Below are 17258 nucleotides of genomic sequence, written 5' to 3'. Positions count from 1 at the left end.
TTGAGCTTTATCTTTGGGGCTGCAAATATACTTTGTGAGTTGTAGGGTTACGTAATGATGTACACAAGAAATGCTGGGTGTATCTGCCAGAGAAAACGGAATATTTTTGAAATTACTGTGCTACCCTTATGAATTTACTCCACAAACTTCGTTCTGTAACAAATATCTTAGGACTTAATATTTACTTATTTATTTTTTATTTTTTATTTTATTTTTTAAAAAAGATTTTATTTATCCATTCATGAGAGACAGAGAGGCAGAGACAGAGGGAGAAGCAGGCTCCAGGGAGCCAGATATAGGATTCGATTCCAGGATCCTAAAATCATCACCTGAGCTGAAAGCAGTCGCTTAACCGACTGACCCACCCAGGCACCCACTTATTTATTTTTAAATATTTTATTTTTTTATTTATTTGAAAGAGAGAAGGGGTGGGTAGAGAGCGAGCTTGCCGAAGGAGGAACAGAGGGAGGGGGACAAGCAAGACTCCAAGCTGAGGGCAGAGCCCCCACTGGGGCTCAATTTCAGATCCTGGGAATCACGACCAGAGCTGAAATCAAGAGTCAGAAGCTTAAACAGTGGCGCCATCCAGGTGTGCTTGACTTTATATTTAATAATAAAATTAAATCTGACTTTGTTCCCTTCTTTATACTAGTGAGAAATTAAATCATTGTCATTATTGATTGCCTTACATACAGAATTGTGGGAATGCCCTAGATTCTGAGGTGCAACAGAACATTTGGGGAAAGGCAATGTGCCCTTGTACCAGAATATATTGTGCAAAGCCCTGTGGTCCTGGTAGTGGTTCCAACATTCCTGAAACATCTTTAGTAGGGGTTTCTTTGTTAAGTTCTGGAGCTTCTCTAGGTGTATCTGAAGCCCTGTTCCCTCCCCCGGGGTCGCGGAGGGAACCCACAGAATCTACAGACCTCCAGTTTCTTTCCAGTTTGAAAGGAATCTCTTCTCTCTTCTGTGCTTTCCATCCTTGTTATCTTACTCTCAAAAACACTTGCCTTTCTTTCTCCTTCTTGATGACATAGCAAGGATTAATTAATAAAGGATTTAATTCCTTTGACATTTTGTTATTAATGTAGCAGGATTTTTTGTTAAATCTTGTCCTTCCAGGGACGCCTGGGTGGCTCAGTTGGTTAAGCAGCTGCCTTTGGCTCAGGTCATGATCCAAGTGTCCTGGGATCAAGTCCCACATCGGGCTCCTTGCTCCGCAGAGAGCCTGCTTCTCCCTCGGACTCTGCCTTCCACTCTGTCTGCCTGTGCTCGCTCTCGCTCGCTCTCTCTCTGACAAATAAATAAACAAAATCTTAAAAAAAAAAATCTTGTCCTTCCATGAAGGATGTCCGGCCTCTCTGTTGCAACGAGTCAGAGAATTTATACTGCAAGTTCGAAAACTGGCTCATAGTGTGTAAGGCCAATCTCATCTATGGCCATTTTTCCTGACATTCTAGAAGCCTAACCATCCTACCTAAAATAAGCCAGGCTTCCATTAATCTCTGTCATAGTACACTTTACTTATTTAAACATTTTATTTATTTGTTTGACAGAGAGAGAGACAGCACAAGTAGGGGGATTGACAGGTTCCCTGCTGAGCAGGGAGCTGGATGCGGGGCTCTATCCCAGGATCCTGAGATCATGACCCACCAGGAAGGCAGGTGCTTAAGCGACTGAGCCACCCAGGTGTGCCTGTCATAGTACCCTTTACATTTGTTTCATAGCATTTAATAAATTCTTAAATTATCTTGTTCTTTTGTTGTATTTTTTTCTCCCCAACTCAGAGTGTCTTGTTTATTGCTCTATTTCTATTTTCTGAAGCAGATTAGGAATACTTATGCTAATTTATTCTAACTATATAGTTTTAACTATAATAATTTTTGAACAGATGTATTAAAAAGTACACAAAGGTATACAGTGAGTGGTCTTTCTCCCACAACATGGTCCAGAAATCTAGCTCCCCTTCTAGGAAGTAATTTACCAGTTTCTTCATACCTGAATTTGTAATTTATGTTCTACTCAATTTAGAATTTCTAAGTTCTGGGGATGTGCTGGTGAACAGGAACTACTATACAACACCTTTTTTTTCAAGTTTTTTTTTTTTTAAGATTTATTTATTTGACAGAGAGAGAGAGATATCACAAGTAGGCAGAGAGGCAGGCGGAGAGAAAGGGGGGAAAACAGGCTCCTCGCGGAGCAGACAGACCGATGGGGAGTGGATCCCAGGACCCTGAGATCATGACCTGAGCTGAAAGCAGAGGCTTTAACCCACTGAGCCATCCAGGCGCCCCTAAAAAAAGTTTTTTTTTAAAAAATTGTTTTTTAGTAATCTCTACCCCCAATGTGGGGCTTGCACGAGAGTCCCACACTTTTTCTGATTGAGCCAGTCAGGCGCCCCATGATTTTCATAGTCTCCGAAAGGTTTGGGCTGAGGGGCTTGACTACCTCCTTCCCCTCCTTTCAGTAACACCTAAGGATTCCTGATGAGGTGAGAGGGGTTCACCGTGCATCCCAATTTCCGGTTTACTAGAGACTCTATAGTTTGACAGTTACCATGGCTCCGGGAGCTGTGCGTCTTACGTTCTTCCGCGGCGCCGGCTGATGGCGTCATCAGTTCCGGCGCCCTACGAGGGCGGGGAAGCAAGGTACTGGGGGGAAACTTAGCTATTAGTGCAGCAGGGTCATGAAGAAGAGGCGGCGGCGGGAGGAAGGAGGAGGCGGCGGGGGTGAGAAACTGCGGTAGCTCCCGGCTGGACTGGTGGCGTGGCTGTGTGGAAAGGGCGTAGTTCTTAATCCCTTCTCCGGGCAGCGGCCGGGGCTCGGGGCTGAGAGCGGCCTTGGGGCCGCCTCCCCGGGCCCCCTGGCTCCGCCATGTTCCGCAGGGCACGCCTTAGCGTGAAGCCGAATGTCAGGCCTGGTGTAGGCGCCAGGGGTTCCACCGCCCCCAACCCCCAGCGTGGACAAGAGGCGCCCAGGCCCCAGGATCCTGCAGCGGCCTCCTCCCCGAAGCCAGCGGAGTCTACAGATGTGCCCCCGGTGGATTGCGGGGGATCTGAACCCCAAGAAAAGGCTCCCAAGAGCAGGTAAGTGCATGCGGTGGGGAGCATTTTCCTCTTCCCCGCCTCTATGGGGCTGTCACCTGGAAGCTGACCAGATGGATTTACCGTAGGAGTCTTCCGTCGCCTGCATTAAGCCTTAAGAGTTGAGGCCCTATGAACCTACTCCCAACTGCAGTTTGTCGTTCTGTCCACAAGGTGTGGCAAATGTGGATTTTGTTAAGGTTTGTAGATTCCCGGGGAGAGGACCATGTCTTCAAAACGTGGTGGGAAGAATCCACATGTAACAGTTTTGAAGTGAAAAGTATCCACACTTGGTAATGTTCATTAGCTTAGATTACTTTACCGTAGTTTTTATTCTTCCGGAGTACACGGAGGAGGTTAAGTAGTTTTTAAAATTTTAAAAACATTATTTTTAAAAGACCAATGTTACTTTGGTTCTGCTAATTTGTGTCAGTGGAAAGGAGATGTGGTTATTTGCTTTTCTTTGAGGGCGTGCCCTTTTATAGTGGTCATGTTTTCTGAAGGGAAAAGCATGTGCCAGTGCCACATTTGGATTTAGGATTTTTTTCTTAATTTAACAGTTTGTCAGACTTGGCCAGGCAGAATTTACTTACTCTAAAATGGAGATAATACTAACGTGCTTTGGAGAGTTATTGTGGAGTTTAGAAAAAACTGACATAAACTGTCTTGCATAGGACATGGCAGAATAGTTGCCTACAAAAAGTTGTTTGTTTAAAATAAATGCGATGAAAAAAAATAAATGCGATGGTAGTAATTAAGAAAGTAATTAAAGTTAAGACATGTTGGGCTGCTAATAACCCCTGTTTCTGTAATGTGAATGTGAGGAAAGCAATAAAACCTGACCCTATTAAATGACAATGAGATGGTATAAATTCTCTGTATGCTCTGACAGAAAGGTGGAAATTTTACTCCCTTTCTTTTTGGCCAAACTTTTGGCTTGTACTGGTGCTGGTGATAAGGTGTTATTTTGCCAGCTTAGTGATGATTAGTAGCTTACAAGTTTTTTGTGTGAATACTTTTTCAAAATTTCTCTAAAAAAGGAAATATAAATATTAGTCACTGTTAAGTTTGAAGAGATCCTGTTAATTACATATAAGTGTGTGAGGTTTGATAATTTAATAAATTACTCAGGTTCTGTAGTCTTGAGACATTTGAGGTTGAGGATATTTGGTTTCTTGGAGTTGGCATATGGGGAGTATATTTGTTTTTTTTTTTTTTTTTTACCTTTATTTTGGTGGTCTTTGCAGTTGTAAAAATACGTGATAAAAATATAGGATGTATATTTTGTCCTTGTGGTTTCAGCATAATTGGGTGAAATGTACATGGTGCATGTATCACGTTATAAAGGCTGAGATATGAATTTAAATTGGACAATTTTTGGGTACCTGGCTAACTTACTCAGAAGAGCATGCAACTCTTAATCTTGGGGCTGTAAGTTTGGGCACTATGTTGAGTGTAGAGATTATTAAAAAAAAAAAAAAAAGAAAACTTCAAAGAAATGGAGATTTCTTGGGACGATTATTCTATAGGTTAAGGCGTTTTCCACTTGTATTTATTTATATTTAAGAGTTTATATATTTATTTGTCAGAGAGAGAGCGCTTGCACAGATAGGGGGAGCAACAGGCAGAGGGAAAGGCAGGCTCCCCGCTGAGCAAAGAGCCAGATTCAGGGCTCTATCCCAGGACCCTGGAATCATGACCTGAGCCCAAGGCAGATGCTTAACCACTGAGCCATGCAGGCATCCCTGTTTTCCACTTTTATATAAAACTAATCATAACATGAAAGTGTGGACTACTTTTTTTTTTTCCCTTTTGAAGGTTTTATTTATTTATTTGAGAGAGAGAGCGTGCACAAGCGGGAGGAGAGGAGAAGGGATGGGGGGAGAGGAGAAGCAGACTCCCCACTGAGCAGCTAGCCCGACATGGGACTTGATCCCAGACCTGGGGATCATGACCTGAGAGGAAGGCAGATTCTTTACCAACTGAGCCACACAGGTGCTGCAAGTGTGGACTACTTTTAATATATTTTTTTAAGATTTTATTTATTTATTTATTCCACAGAGAGAGAGACACAGCACATGGAGGGAGAGGGAGAAGCAGACTCCCTGCTGAGAAGGGAACTTCATTTGGGACTGGGATCATGACCTGAGCCCAAGGCAGGCACTTAACCTGCTGAACCACCCAGACGCCTCATCTGCTTTTAATTTTAAATCCTCTTATCTTTTTTTTTTTTAAGATTTTATTTATTTATTTGACAGAGATCCAAGTAGGCAGAGAGGCAGACAGAGAGAGGGTGGGGGGAAGCAGGCTCCCTGCTGAGCAGAGAGCCTAAAGTGGGGCTCCATCCCAGGACCCCAAGATCATGATCTGAGCCAAAGGCAGAGGCTTTAACCCACTGAGCCACCCAGGTGTCCCTAACCCTTGTATCTTTTTTTTTTTTTTTTTAAATTTATTTATTTATTTATTTATTTATCTGACTGAGAGAGATCACAAGTAGGCAGAGGCAGGCAGAGAGAGAGAGGAGGAAGCAGGCTCCCCGCTGAGCAGAGAGCCCGATGTGGGACTCGATCCCAGGACCCTGAGATCATGACCTGAGCCGAAGGCAGCGGCTTAACCCACTGAGCCACCCAGGCGCCCCCCTTGTATCTTTTTGACTTAATTTCCTTTCAGGCCATTCCTGAAATACGTATATCCAGTCTGAGCTATATACCTACTATGTAATTTGGAGTGACTGAGTACTTTCTTTGAGTAAGGAGTTTGATAGCTGTGTAACTAGTTACCCAACAAAAGATAAATGATTTCTGCTCCATATAATACTTGGTTTGATTAATGAAGCTAAATGAATATTCTCAAGTACTGCAGTAAAGGTATTTTAGAAGTTTGAAGTTTTGTATGTTTGGTTTGGCTGATCTTAGGTTGATAGAGTAAAATTTCAGTAATTTAGGTCAGTTCAGGAGGATGTTAGTATAGATTATAAAGAAGAACATTTGTCAGTTATCTAGTGGTTCAAAATAGGGTAATTAAACTTTAATTTTTAACTTGGCCTTTTGTTTTCCTTGAAAGAGTTAGCGTGAGCATGAAACAATATGTTCTATTGTCCTACGGGATTTGAAGTTTGAAAAAGATCAGTAGTCTTTTTAGAATTAATATATCTATTAAAAACATTTACTAAATAAAATTTTTATTGCAATTGCTGTCATGATTACTGTATATCTCAAGTCATTGAGTTTTTTAATAATGAGGTTCTATTGTTTTAGATTTTCACCAGGCTAGTTTTTTAAAACTAGAATATAAAAGATCCATGGTACTCTTTTTTTTTTCTTTTTTAAAAATTTCAACAGTGATGAAAAGACTGACAGTGAGAATTATGTTGAAGAATCCAGTAAATCTTCCTCTACTGTTTCACAGAGAAGAAAGAGAATATCAAGTACTCCTACTCTGGTTAAGCCTGGTGTCACTGTTCCTTCAGAATCTCATCCCTTATCTACAGTTAATCAAGAAGTTGCACAGCCGAACCCTGTTTCAACAAAAGAGAAACAGCCATGTTCAGACAGATATCGATTATATAAAGCCCAGAAACTAAGAGAAATGTTAAAAGAAGAATTGAGGAAAGAGAAGGTAAGGGAGACAAAAAATCACATTTTGACCAGTCCCTGCTAGAATTCTGTTTTTCTGTTAGGCATCATTTGGAGTAAAAATATCTACAGCATTTAATGGAGCATAATCAATTCATATCCCTTTTGTTTTTGTTTTTATTATTAACATATAATGTATTACTTGTTTCAGGAGTACAGGTCTGTAATTCATCAGTCAATATCCCTTTTGTTAACTGATTGATTAATAAGCACAGTGGACTTAATAAACTTTTTCCCCCACTATGTTAATTTTTATATATTCATCTATATCTTTCATTGTTTTTGGTGAAGGCCACAAATAGAAGTTCTGTACATATACATACATAAAAAGTATACCAAGTATATTTATAAAATAAATCTTCAGTCTGGTTTTTCATGATGTCCAAGTGACATGCGTTCTGTTTGTTTTAATTAAGACAAATATACTTGAGCAAAATGAATTGGTAATATTTTCTAAGTTGACAATATGGAATTTATAAATGGGAAACATTTGCACGTATGTGTAGAGTCTGTCTTCTTCCATTTTTTTTTTTTAAGACTATCTTTTAATCTTAAAGATAGGTTATTTTTTGAAAAGGGCACTGTACCAATAGAGAAGCATATAAATCTGCAGTTAGATACTTAAGATTTGAATCTTAGAGTCGTTGCTTACTATGTAACCTTGAAAAATTTAATTAATTTTTCTGTGTCCTCATCTGTAAAATAAGACTGATGATAGTATGTATCTCATTGGAGGTTGTAAAGATTAGATGAGCTTGTACGTGTAAAACACATTTAGACTACTTTTCTGCTGATAGTAAGAGCCCAAAACATATTAGCTCTTATTCTTAAATACAGAATGCCCTTTTTATTTATTTATTTATTTTAAAAATTTTTAAATTTTTTATTAGCACATAATGTATTATTTGCTTCAAGGGTACAGGTTTGTGAATCATTAGGCTTATCAAGCAAGAGAGCCTGATTCAGGGCTTGAACCCAGGACCCTGGGATCATGACCCAAGCCGAAGGCAGAGGCTTTAACCCACTGAGCCACCCAGGCACCCCTCGGATTGATTTTTTCGCTTAGGATAATACCCTCTAGTTCGATCCACGTCATTACAAATGGCAGGATTTGGGTTCCTTTTTTGATGGCTGCATAGTATTCCATGGTGTGTGTGTGTGTGTGTGTTTATGTATGTATGTATGTATGTATGTATATACATACCACATCTTTATCTGTTCATCTGTTGATGGACATGTAGGCTCTTTCCATAGTTTGGCTATTGTGGACATTGCTGCTATAAACATTTGGGTGCACATGCCCCTTCGGATCACTACATTTGTACCTTCAGGTTAAATACCCAGCAGTGCGATTGCTGAGTTGTAGGGTAGCTCTATTTTCAACTTTTTTTTTTTTTTTAAGATTTTATTTATTTATTTGACACAGAGAGAGATCACAAGCAGGCAGAGAGGCAGGCAGAGAGAGAGGGGGAAGCAGGCTCCCTGCTGAGCAGAGAGCCCAATGAGGGGCTTGATCCCAAGACCCCGAGACCATGACCTGAGCCAAAGGCAGAGGCTTAACTCACTGAGCCACCCAGGCCCCTATTTTCAATTTTTTGAGGAGGCTCCATACTGTGTTCCAGAGTGGCTGCACCAGCTTGCATTCCCACCAACAGGGTAGGAGGATTCATTTTCCTTTCTCTGCATCCTCACGAACATCTGTCATTTCCTGACTTATTAATTTTAGCCCAGAATGCCCTTTTTAATTAAGAGGAAGGCGCTTAACATGGTGCTTTTTATTCTATTACATTTGTTAAGTACACATCACTGTTTTACACAGATGGAAATAGGCTCATAGATGTTACTTGCTTTGTGTCAAACACCAGTGGGATTTGAATCTGTTCCCCTAAAATTGAAGTCTTTCCAGATGTTCTATGTTTATTGAATCTGCTTAGGTAGATTTATTCTGGGGAACTAAAAAATTAAACATTTGCTTCAAGAATTTTATGAAACTCACAAAATCCAATTCACTGTAATGTTAAAAAAAAGGCTGTATGTTTATAAATTCTTAGTAAACTCCTATAGTTAGAAGACATTTATATGATTTATACATTGAGCTTTTGTCCAGTCCTGGAGACTTTTGTTTTTAAGGTTCCTTGATGCACTACAACTTTTTAACATTCACTTGAAGAAATTTTTCTTTAAATTAGGAATAATTGTGGTAGGAATAATATTAAATCACTTGGAATGAATGCAGCAGTGAGCTATACCTTGGAGTATAGTACATGTGAAATTCTTCCATATTTGTAAAATAAAAGTGGATCTTTGTATGTGTTTGCGTGTAATAGAAGCAATGGAAAAACAAGTATGCCATAAATGAAAGTCAGAAGCCACCAGATCGTTCAAAAATGACTATGAGAGATTTCATATATTACCTGCCAGATAATAATCCAATGACGTAAGTAAACTTTACTTGTTTTCCTTTCTTAGAGTGTATAGTGACTTAAGTATCACTTTTAGAGTAGAGTTTCAGTGTTTTCCAAAAGCATGTTGATAAGATTTATAGCACATACAATGTTCTTTTAGAGAGAATTTTTAAACAAAACTTAGTGGTATTTCAGGTAACTGCTTTCTTGGGATGGTATCCTTTACTTCTGAGATTAAAAAGTAAGTTTCTTTTCCTATATTACTAAGTTGTTGTAAAACCAACTAAACAGCTTTTCTCTAATCGATATTACGGATTCTATTTCTTGTACACTATAACCTGAATCTAAAGGAATGGTCAGATTTTTGTGCCCTACCTCCTAATTAAATATAGTGGCATTTGATTAACAAGTTCTCCAAGAACAAAGCTTCTTTAATCAAGTTAGCCTGGAGAAGGAGATGGTTTATAATAAATTTCAGTGTATGTTCTTCATGGTTTAGCCGGTGGATGTAGGAATAGTGCCATGTTTTCAGTATAGCCTTTTTCAGGTTCAGCAGGTCTTTGGCCCAGTGAAGGAAGGGCCAAAGACCTAGGTTTTGCATTATTTGACATCTAAGGGTTGGGAGAAAAGCCACGGCTGAGTTGCTTTAGTCCTTAGGACTAAGAGAGCCTCCTTTTGCTAAGGAATTAGAGAGTAAAAACATTCTCTACTTAGAGTGTAGCAAATTATTTATCCTTTTTTTTTTTTGTTAACGTATAATGTATTACTTGCTTCAGGGGTACAGGTCTGTGAATCATCAGATTATTTATACTTGATGACAAAAGTTTTTGACTGAGAAATTGACTCTTGGACCACACACTGTCATTAATAATGATGTTATGATGTATCATTAAAAAAACAAGTTAAAATAATTTCTTTCTTGGTGATGGATAGAATAGACATGATGTGTGAATTACTTAAAAGAATTTTTTATATTAAATATTAAATCTTTTTACATATTTAAAAACAAGTGTTATTTATTTGTTAGTTCTTCCCTGGAGCAAGAAAAGAAAACTGAAAAATCTTTGACACCAGTCCAGACAAGAGAGTAAGCATTTATTGTACTGTTTTGTTTTTTTTTTAAATAAATTCTTTGGGGGGTAGAGTTTTTAAAAAATGAAATCAAATAATGCTTTTTGTTATAGTCAAGTCACATGGGATAGGAATGTTTAAGTAGAATAACAAAAATAAAAGTTAATGCTTGATTTAAATCAAAATGAAAGGTCCACACTGTTTGTGTATTATATATGGAAATGGTCAGTGGTATGATTTCAGTTAAAGCTTTCAGAATTAAAAAGGATTTTGTTTTGTTTTAGAATAATGATATAATACAGTTGTACAGAAACCACAGGGAACAAAAGTATACTGAGAAAAATCTTCCAAATCTGTTTTTCTGTCTTGTTCTTCTGTGGAGGCAACAAATGTTACTGTTTTTTTAATGTATCTTTCTAGTTTCATTCTATGTCTCTCCAAATAAGCATGTATATATTTTTCTTTTTCCTTTTCTTTCCTTTCTTTCTTTCTTTTCTTTTTTTTTTTTTTAAAGGTTTTATTTATTTATTTGACAGAGAGAGAGAGATCACAAGCAGGCAGAGAGGCAGGCAGAGAGAGAGGGGAAAGAAGGCTCCTTGTTGAGCAGAGAGCCCGATGTGGGGCTTGATTCCAGGACCCTGAGATCCTGACCTGAGCCGAAGGCAGAGGCTTAACCCAATGAGCCAACCAGGCACCCCTCTTTCCTTTCTTTTTATAGTTTTGATGCCAGTAGAGAGTCTGTTGTTGCCTTCTACGCTGCACAGTAATGTTCCCTTACTACTAGGAAATGTCTCCAAGAGGCTTCCTGGGAAGTTAATGTAGTTTTGAAATTCAGGATGGGGGGATTATGGAAAATTGCCAGAAACATTGGGATTTTTGGTTGTTATTTCAAAGGTTATTAAGTAATGATTGATGTTTTGCTTAGAATTTATATCGTTTTAAAGCAAAAGTCTTAGACTTTATAATAGGCTATATTTTTATAGATTTATGGGTTATGTTTGCTTATGTAAAACCTTAAGACGACCATGTAGTTGAATGTAAGGTATATGGTATTCAGAATTATTATTTGGGAAACTGTGTTTAGCTTCTTGGTCTGCCTTTATTGTTGTGAAATCTAAAGCAAAGATTATTTATCTACTACAAACCTCAAATGGGTTTGAAAATACTAATGCATGGGGGCCTGGGTGGCTCAGTTGGTTAAGTATCTGCGTTCAGCTCAGGTCGTGATCCTGGTGTCCTGGTTTCAAGCCCCACATTGGGCTCCCTGCTCAGTGGAGAGCTTGCTTCTCCCTCTCCCTCCCTTCCTCTCATGCTCGTTTGCTCTCTTTCTCTCTCAAATAAATTTTAAAAAATCTTAAAAAAAAAAAAAAGAAAATACTAATCCCCAAGGATTTTTATGAAGAGTTAATAGAATGATCTGCAAACTAATGCTTTATAACTGTAAGGGGGTGTGTGTGTGTGTGAGTGTATGTGTGTGAATTCCCCAGTATCTATTTGGTTTATCTGATACTCTGTTGGAACAGAGAACATGAGAGTTTTTTTCTTTATTTTCAAAAGTGAGTTTCTTTATTTTCAAAAAGTGAGGCTTTTTAATAAATGCTACTGGATAGAATTAGAAAAATCTTATAGCCCTGTCCTTAACATGAATTTTTTCATTTAGGTTATAGGGAAAGTTGGAAATAGAAGGTAGAATTTGAAGTAATTTATTTCACAAGTTCATAGTATTCAGAAAATACTTCTCATGGATATATGAATTATCCTGTCTTTCCATTTGGTAGGCAAGAAGGTAAGAGTACTCCTGATACTGCAGATAATGAAGAACTAGAAGAAGAGGTGGATGACGGGCCATTGCTGGTTCCTCGAGTAAAAGTGGCAGAAGATGGTTCCATTATTTTGGATGAAGAAAGGTAAGTTTAAAAAACAAAAAAGACTGTGGTTTCAAACTTGAGAACAAATGTGCTTTGTTTAATGAGAGAGAGTGTTTCCGCATCAGTCATTGTCACTTAGACACTGATTTTTTAAATTTTTGTAACAGATGTTGTAAATGGAAAAGTGAGTTAGATTCATTTATAATTTTTAGGAATTTTTATGCTATGTTTTACATGAGAAGATAGTACTCTTGATCTATCATCCATTAGCCTACCATCCATTGTTTACTATCTTTACTGGTAATTGGGATGAGCTACTGAACTAATCATATGCTGGCCTCTACTGATGATAGATTTCAAAAATTGTCTTGAAGTCAAAATTCAGGTTTTTGTATTAACTACTACCATGTTTTATTGTCTGATAAGTAATGAAAATGGAACAAATCATAGGTTTAATATTCTATGATTTCTGTTTTGACAATGTTTAATTCACCTTGTAGTTTAATTTTTCAATTATAACATTAAATTTTTCAAATTTGACATTGTGGACTTTGTTGTTTGTCCAAAGTATGTTTTTTTAAAAAGAAAATAAATTCATAGGTAGTAAGTAAATAGGAAAAGGGTGATAGCCTTCCAACAGTTTAGTTAGTTAAAAAGTCTTTTTATAGCATATAAAATTCTATGATAATTAAACATTAATGCAATACTATTAGTAATTGTTTTTGTGTGTTTTTGTTGTGATAATGATTTTACTGGCCATTAAATAGTTAAAAGCATTTAACTGCTTTGTGTATAGGAACATAGAACATTATTATCAAATACTTATATTTCTTGATATTTTCTGATGGGTCTAGTATAAGAAAATGGATATTAAATATAGGAGACATTCAGAGGTTAATAAAACATAATTTTTTGGTGGCTCAAAGATAATGTGTAAATTTTATATTGCTGATAAGGATTTTGGAAAAATGTTAGCATTTATATTTATTCCTGGGCAATCACATTTCAAGTGAAAATTAATAGATTCTTAGAAAATATGCATATCTCATAATTATACTTTTTTGATATGATTCTGCCATGGCTTCAAAAGATAACTATTCAGATATCATTTCTTTTCTTTTTTTTTGCTTTTAGAGCAGATCTATTTAAAAATGTGTCTTTTTCAGTTTAACTGTAGAAGTTTTAAGAACAAAAGGTCCCTGTGTGGTTGAGGAAAATGATCCCATATTTGAACGTGGTTCTACAACTACATATTCCAGCTTTAGGAAAAACTATTATTCTAAACCATGGTCAAATAAAGGTAACTAATTTTCATTTTATTTATTTATTTATTTATTTATTTTTTAAAAAAGATTTTATTTATTTATTTGACAGAGAGATCACAAGTAGGCAGAGAGGTAGGCAGAGAGAGGGGGAAGTGGGGTCTCTACTGAGCAGAGAGCCCAAGGCGGGGCTCCATCCCAGGACCCTGAGATCATAACCTGGGCCGAACGAAAGCAGAGGCTTAACCCACTGAGCCACCCAGGTGCCCCACTAATTTTCATTTTAAATTGTATAGGTTATTTATTTGAAATAAAGTGAATTATTTTCTGTAAGTAAATAAAACACAAACTGTATTATTTTCTCTATAGCTACTTTTATTGGCACCTTCCAGTGGGGCTTTCTCTCCCAATATTATAGAACTGTATTTCTGGCTTTATCTTAGTATTTTAGGAATTAGCATTGTGGTCATCTGGGCCGGAATTTTCCTGTCAAATCCCTGTATAAAAAATAACATTTTAATGGAAAATTATTAGTGTTTTTAATACTCATAATAATGTTATACCTTCGTTGTATAATAAAGTTTGTAAAAATTAGGCTGTTAAAAAAGCTCGTAATACCTATTGAATGATATTGCTTATTCTTATAAAAATAATGCAGGCTGTTTTGGGAAAAAAGTAAAAAACAACAGACTGATACAGGGCAACAAGAAAGATTCTATACTTCCCTCCTCTGACTTCCCCAATCCTATTCTGTTGAAGTTACTTCTATTAGTAGTTTCTTCTGTGTTTTTTTTAAGCTACTTTCTTTCCTATACTAATTAGCGCATCTCATTTGCTTCCATTAAAGCGATAATTTATTGGCTGTGACTGACAGTTTTGGTCACTTGGAGACCAGAATGTTGTAGTCTTTTTTATTTTATTCCAGCTGCTTTGGTATGAACATGCAAATTTCTTTTATCATGTTTCTGTATAAAAGTTTAGAGGTATTTAGATTCATCAAGTTCTTTGCAATAAAATTGAAGATTTCTTAAATAATATTTAAGTACTCTCAAATTTATTTTTAACTCAAAATATATACTTAATTTAAGATTTTTTTCCTCTGACATACTGATATTAATTTTCATTCTTTCTAAATCTTTTATTTTTACAGAAACAGATATGTTTTTTTTAGCCATCAGCATGGTAGGAACTGACTTTTCTATGATCGGACAGCTTTTTCCTCACAGAGCAAGGATAGAAATTAAGGTAAAGTAAACTCATTACATTCACTGATTGGAAAGGTCCAAAAATTACTAATACTATTTTTTTTTAACTTTATTTAAATCTCAGTCCATCCTTGTTCAATACAGTGTTTTGGGTAGAACTTTCCCCTTTATAGCTCAGAAAGTAATGAAATGTTCCTCAATTCTAATATGAGTACATCCTCCTTAGTTTTAGCACATTATCTTATTTAGGTGTTGCCCACTTCGGAAATGGATTTGAGGGAGTACCAATAAAACCAAAGAAATTAAGATAAAAGAAGAACTAAGTAATGAGGAGGGAGAATAAATAGACCAGAATATTTGGGTTAGCTTCTGAACACAATGTGTTTCTGAATTCCTTGGAAGGCATGGAGAGAAACATTTTAAGTTAAATAATTCTCAATCTGAATTAACCATTGTTTTCCTAGGCTACCTTAACTTTCTGGACAGTTGGGAACACTATTAACAACAACAGTGGTGTAAATTAGTGCTTTAATATGCCTGAAAGAATAAGCATTCTCTGTTTTATTGTTCATTTTGTGAGAAACTGAATTACAGGTTTCCTGGGATAGAGTGCATTTGAGTGCACTATGTTGCTGTAATTTTCTCTCTCTTTTTTTTTTTTTTTTAAGATTTTATTTATTTATTTAACAGAGAGAGATCATAAGTAGACAGGCAGGCAGAGGGAGAGAGAGAGAGAGAGAGAGAGAGAGAGAAAGAGAGAAAGAAGCAGGCTTCCTGCTGAGCAAAGAGCCCAATGCAGGACTTGATCCCAGGACCCTGAGATCATGACCTAAGCTGAAGGCAGAGGCTTAACCCACTGAGCCACCCAGGTGCCCCTGTAATTTTCAATTTCCAATTGAATTTTCAGTTTCCAATTAATTTCCAATTTATAGTGAGATCTTTATTCAACCATGGGTTTTTTCCTTCATTAATTAAAAGAATATTAGGAAATTTTTTTTTTTTTTTTTGAACTAGACTGGGCATGGATCCTTTGCATTTGGAGTATGTACAGTGTAATGGTTATTCTGTTTCTGCAAAAGACGAAGAATTGTTCATATTATTTATGTTCCTTTTCTAATGATCTTTGTAAAGAACAAAATGTTAAAGCTAGAAATTGTCTAGGGGAACTTTCTAATTTGACTGATAAATTTGTCACTAGACTATTTCTCTCAAAAATTATTTAGATTTCTCCCCTAAGTTTAGGATAGTCCCTATAGGTCTTTGGGTAAAGTATAGAAAAGTGAAAATAGACTAGTCAGTCATATTGATTTTTAAGTGTTGAACCAGACTTGTATTATCTTTTTGTATGTTGAATTTTACTTTATTTCCTTGAGGGTTTTTTAAGTTTTTAATTTTAATTTTTATTTATTTATTTTTTTAAAAGATTTTATTCATTTATTTGACAGATAGAGATCACAAGTAGGCAGAGAGGCAGGCAGAGAGAGAGGGGAAGTAGGCTCCCCGCTGAGCAGAGAGCCCGATGCGGGGCTCTATCCCAGGACCCTGATATCATGACCTGAGCCAAAGGCAGAGGCTTAACCCACTGAGCCACCCAGGCGCCCCGGGGGTTTTTTAAAATTTTTTTTCATTTTTGTTCACAAGGGATATTCTGCAATTTTTAAAAATTCTTTGTCCAAAATGTTTTGGTACTAGGATTATGCTGGTCATAGAAAATGAATTGGAAAGTGTTCCCTCTTTGAATGGATTTAAGGTTAGTGGTGTTTCCCCTTTAATGGTTGATAGAATTCAACAGTGAAACCATCTGGGCCTGTAATTTTCTTTGCAGGAAGAGTTTTGATTATAAATTCAATTTCTTTAATACCTATAGGTATACTCAGATTTTCAGTTTTGTCTTGTGTCAGTTTTGATGCTCAGCTTTTTAATTTATAGGTGTGACGTTTTCATACTGTTTACTGAAATTTTTAATGTGTGGTGGATAGTCTTCTTTGATCAATAATTGATGTTTTTCTTTTCTCTCTCTTTTTTTTACATTTGTCTTGCTAACGGTATTTTGACTTCCAAAATCTTTTTAATGAACCAATTTGTAGCTGTAAGTTTTCAGTTTTTTGTGTATTTTCATTTTTTAACTCTTTAATATTTCCTTTCTTCTGTTTACTCTGCTTTTAATTTTCTCTTTTGCTAGCTTCTTAAGATGAAAATTTAGGGGCACCTGGGTGGCTCATTCATTAAGCGTCTGCCTTCGGCTCTGTTTGGCTCCCTACTCAGTGAGAAGCCTGATTCTCCCTCTCCCTCTCCCCTTACTTGTGTTCCCTCTCTTGCTGTCTCTCTCTCTCTGTCAAATAAATAAAATCTTAAAAAAAAAAGTTAGATTGATTATAAGCTCTTTTTCTTTCCTAATTAGACATTTAAATCTATACATTTTTATCTGAGCACTGCTTTAGTTGCATTTCATAAGTTTTGATAGTTTGTTTCCATTGTTCAGTTAAAAATATGGTCTAGTTTTCTTTGTGATTTCTTACTTTACAGATCAGTTATTTAGAAGTGTGTTGTTTAATTTCCAAATATTTGGGACATTGCTAAATGTCTTACCGTTTTCTAACTTCGTTCCATTGTGAATGTCAAATAACATAATCTGTAAAATTTCCATCTTTCTGGAATTTAATGAGGTTTATTTTAAAACCTTTCATACTTAGTATTCCTGGTGCACTCACTTGAAATGTGTGTGTACT

At 36.5% G+C, this 17258-nt stretch overlaps 1 protein-coding gene across 2 annotated transcripts in view; it reads left to right on the top strand.

Moving 5' to 3' along the window:
* Nucleotides 1-2088: 2088 nt before the first annotated feature.
* The window catches only part of BDP1 (BDP1 general transcription factor IIIB subunit), a 95774-nt gene continuing 80604 nt past the window's right edge, over nucleotides 2089-17258 (top strand). Inside the window, exons 1-7 of one of the 2 annotated variants that reach the window (XM_082722929.1) lie at nucleotides 2089-3086; nucleotides 6492-6701; nucleotides 9046-9155; nucleotides 10151-10210; nucleotides 11973-12101; nucleotides 13229-13362; nucleotides 14475-14569. In XM_082722929.1, coding sequence (XP_082579055.1) covers nucleotides 6672-6701; nucleotides 9046-9155; nucleotides 10151-10210; nucleotides 11973-12101; nucleotides 13229-13362; nucleotides 14475-14569 — 558 coding nt within the window. In that variant the 5' untranslated portion in view covers nucleotides 2089-3086; nucleotides 6492-6671. Of the gene's footprint in view, nucleotides 3087-6424; nucleotides 6702-9045; nucleotides 9156-10150; nucleotides 10211-11972; nucleotides 12102-13228; nucleotides 13363-14474; nucleotides 14570-17258 lie in introns of both variants that reach the window. The other variant, XM_082722928.1, reaches the window with a different exon arrangement.

This window comes from Mustela nivalis (genome assembly GCF_964662115.1).
Source record: "Mustela nivalis genome assembly, chromosome: 3".
Lineage (NCBI taxonomy): Eukaryota > Metazoa > Chordata > Mammalia > Carnivora > Mustelidae > Mustela > Mustela nivalis.
This window is presented reverse-complemented; position numbering and strand designations above follow the sequence as displayed.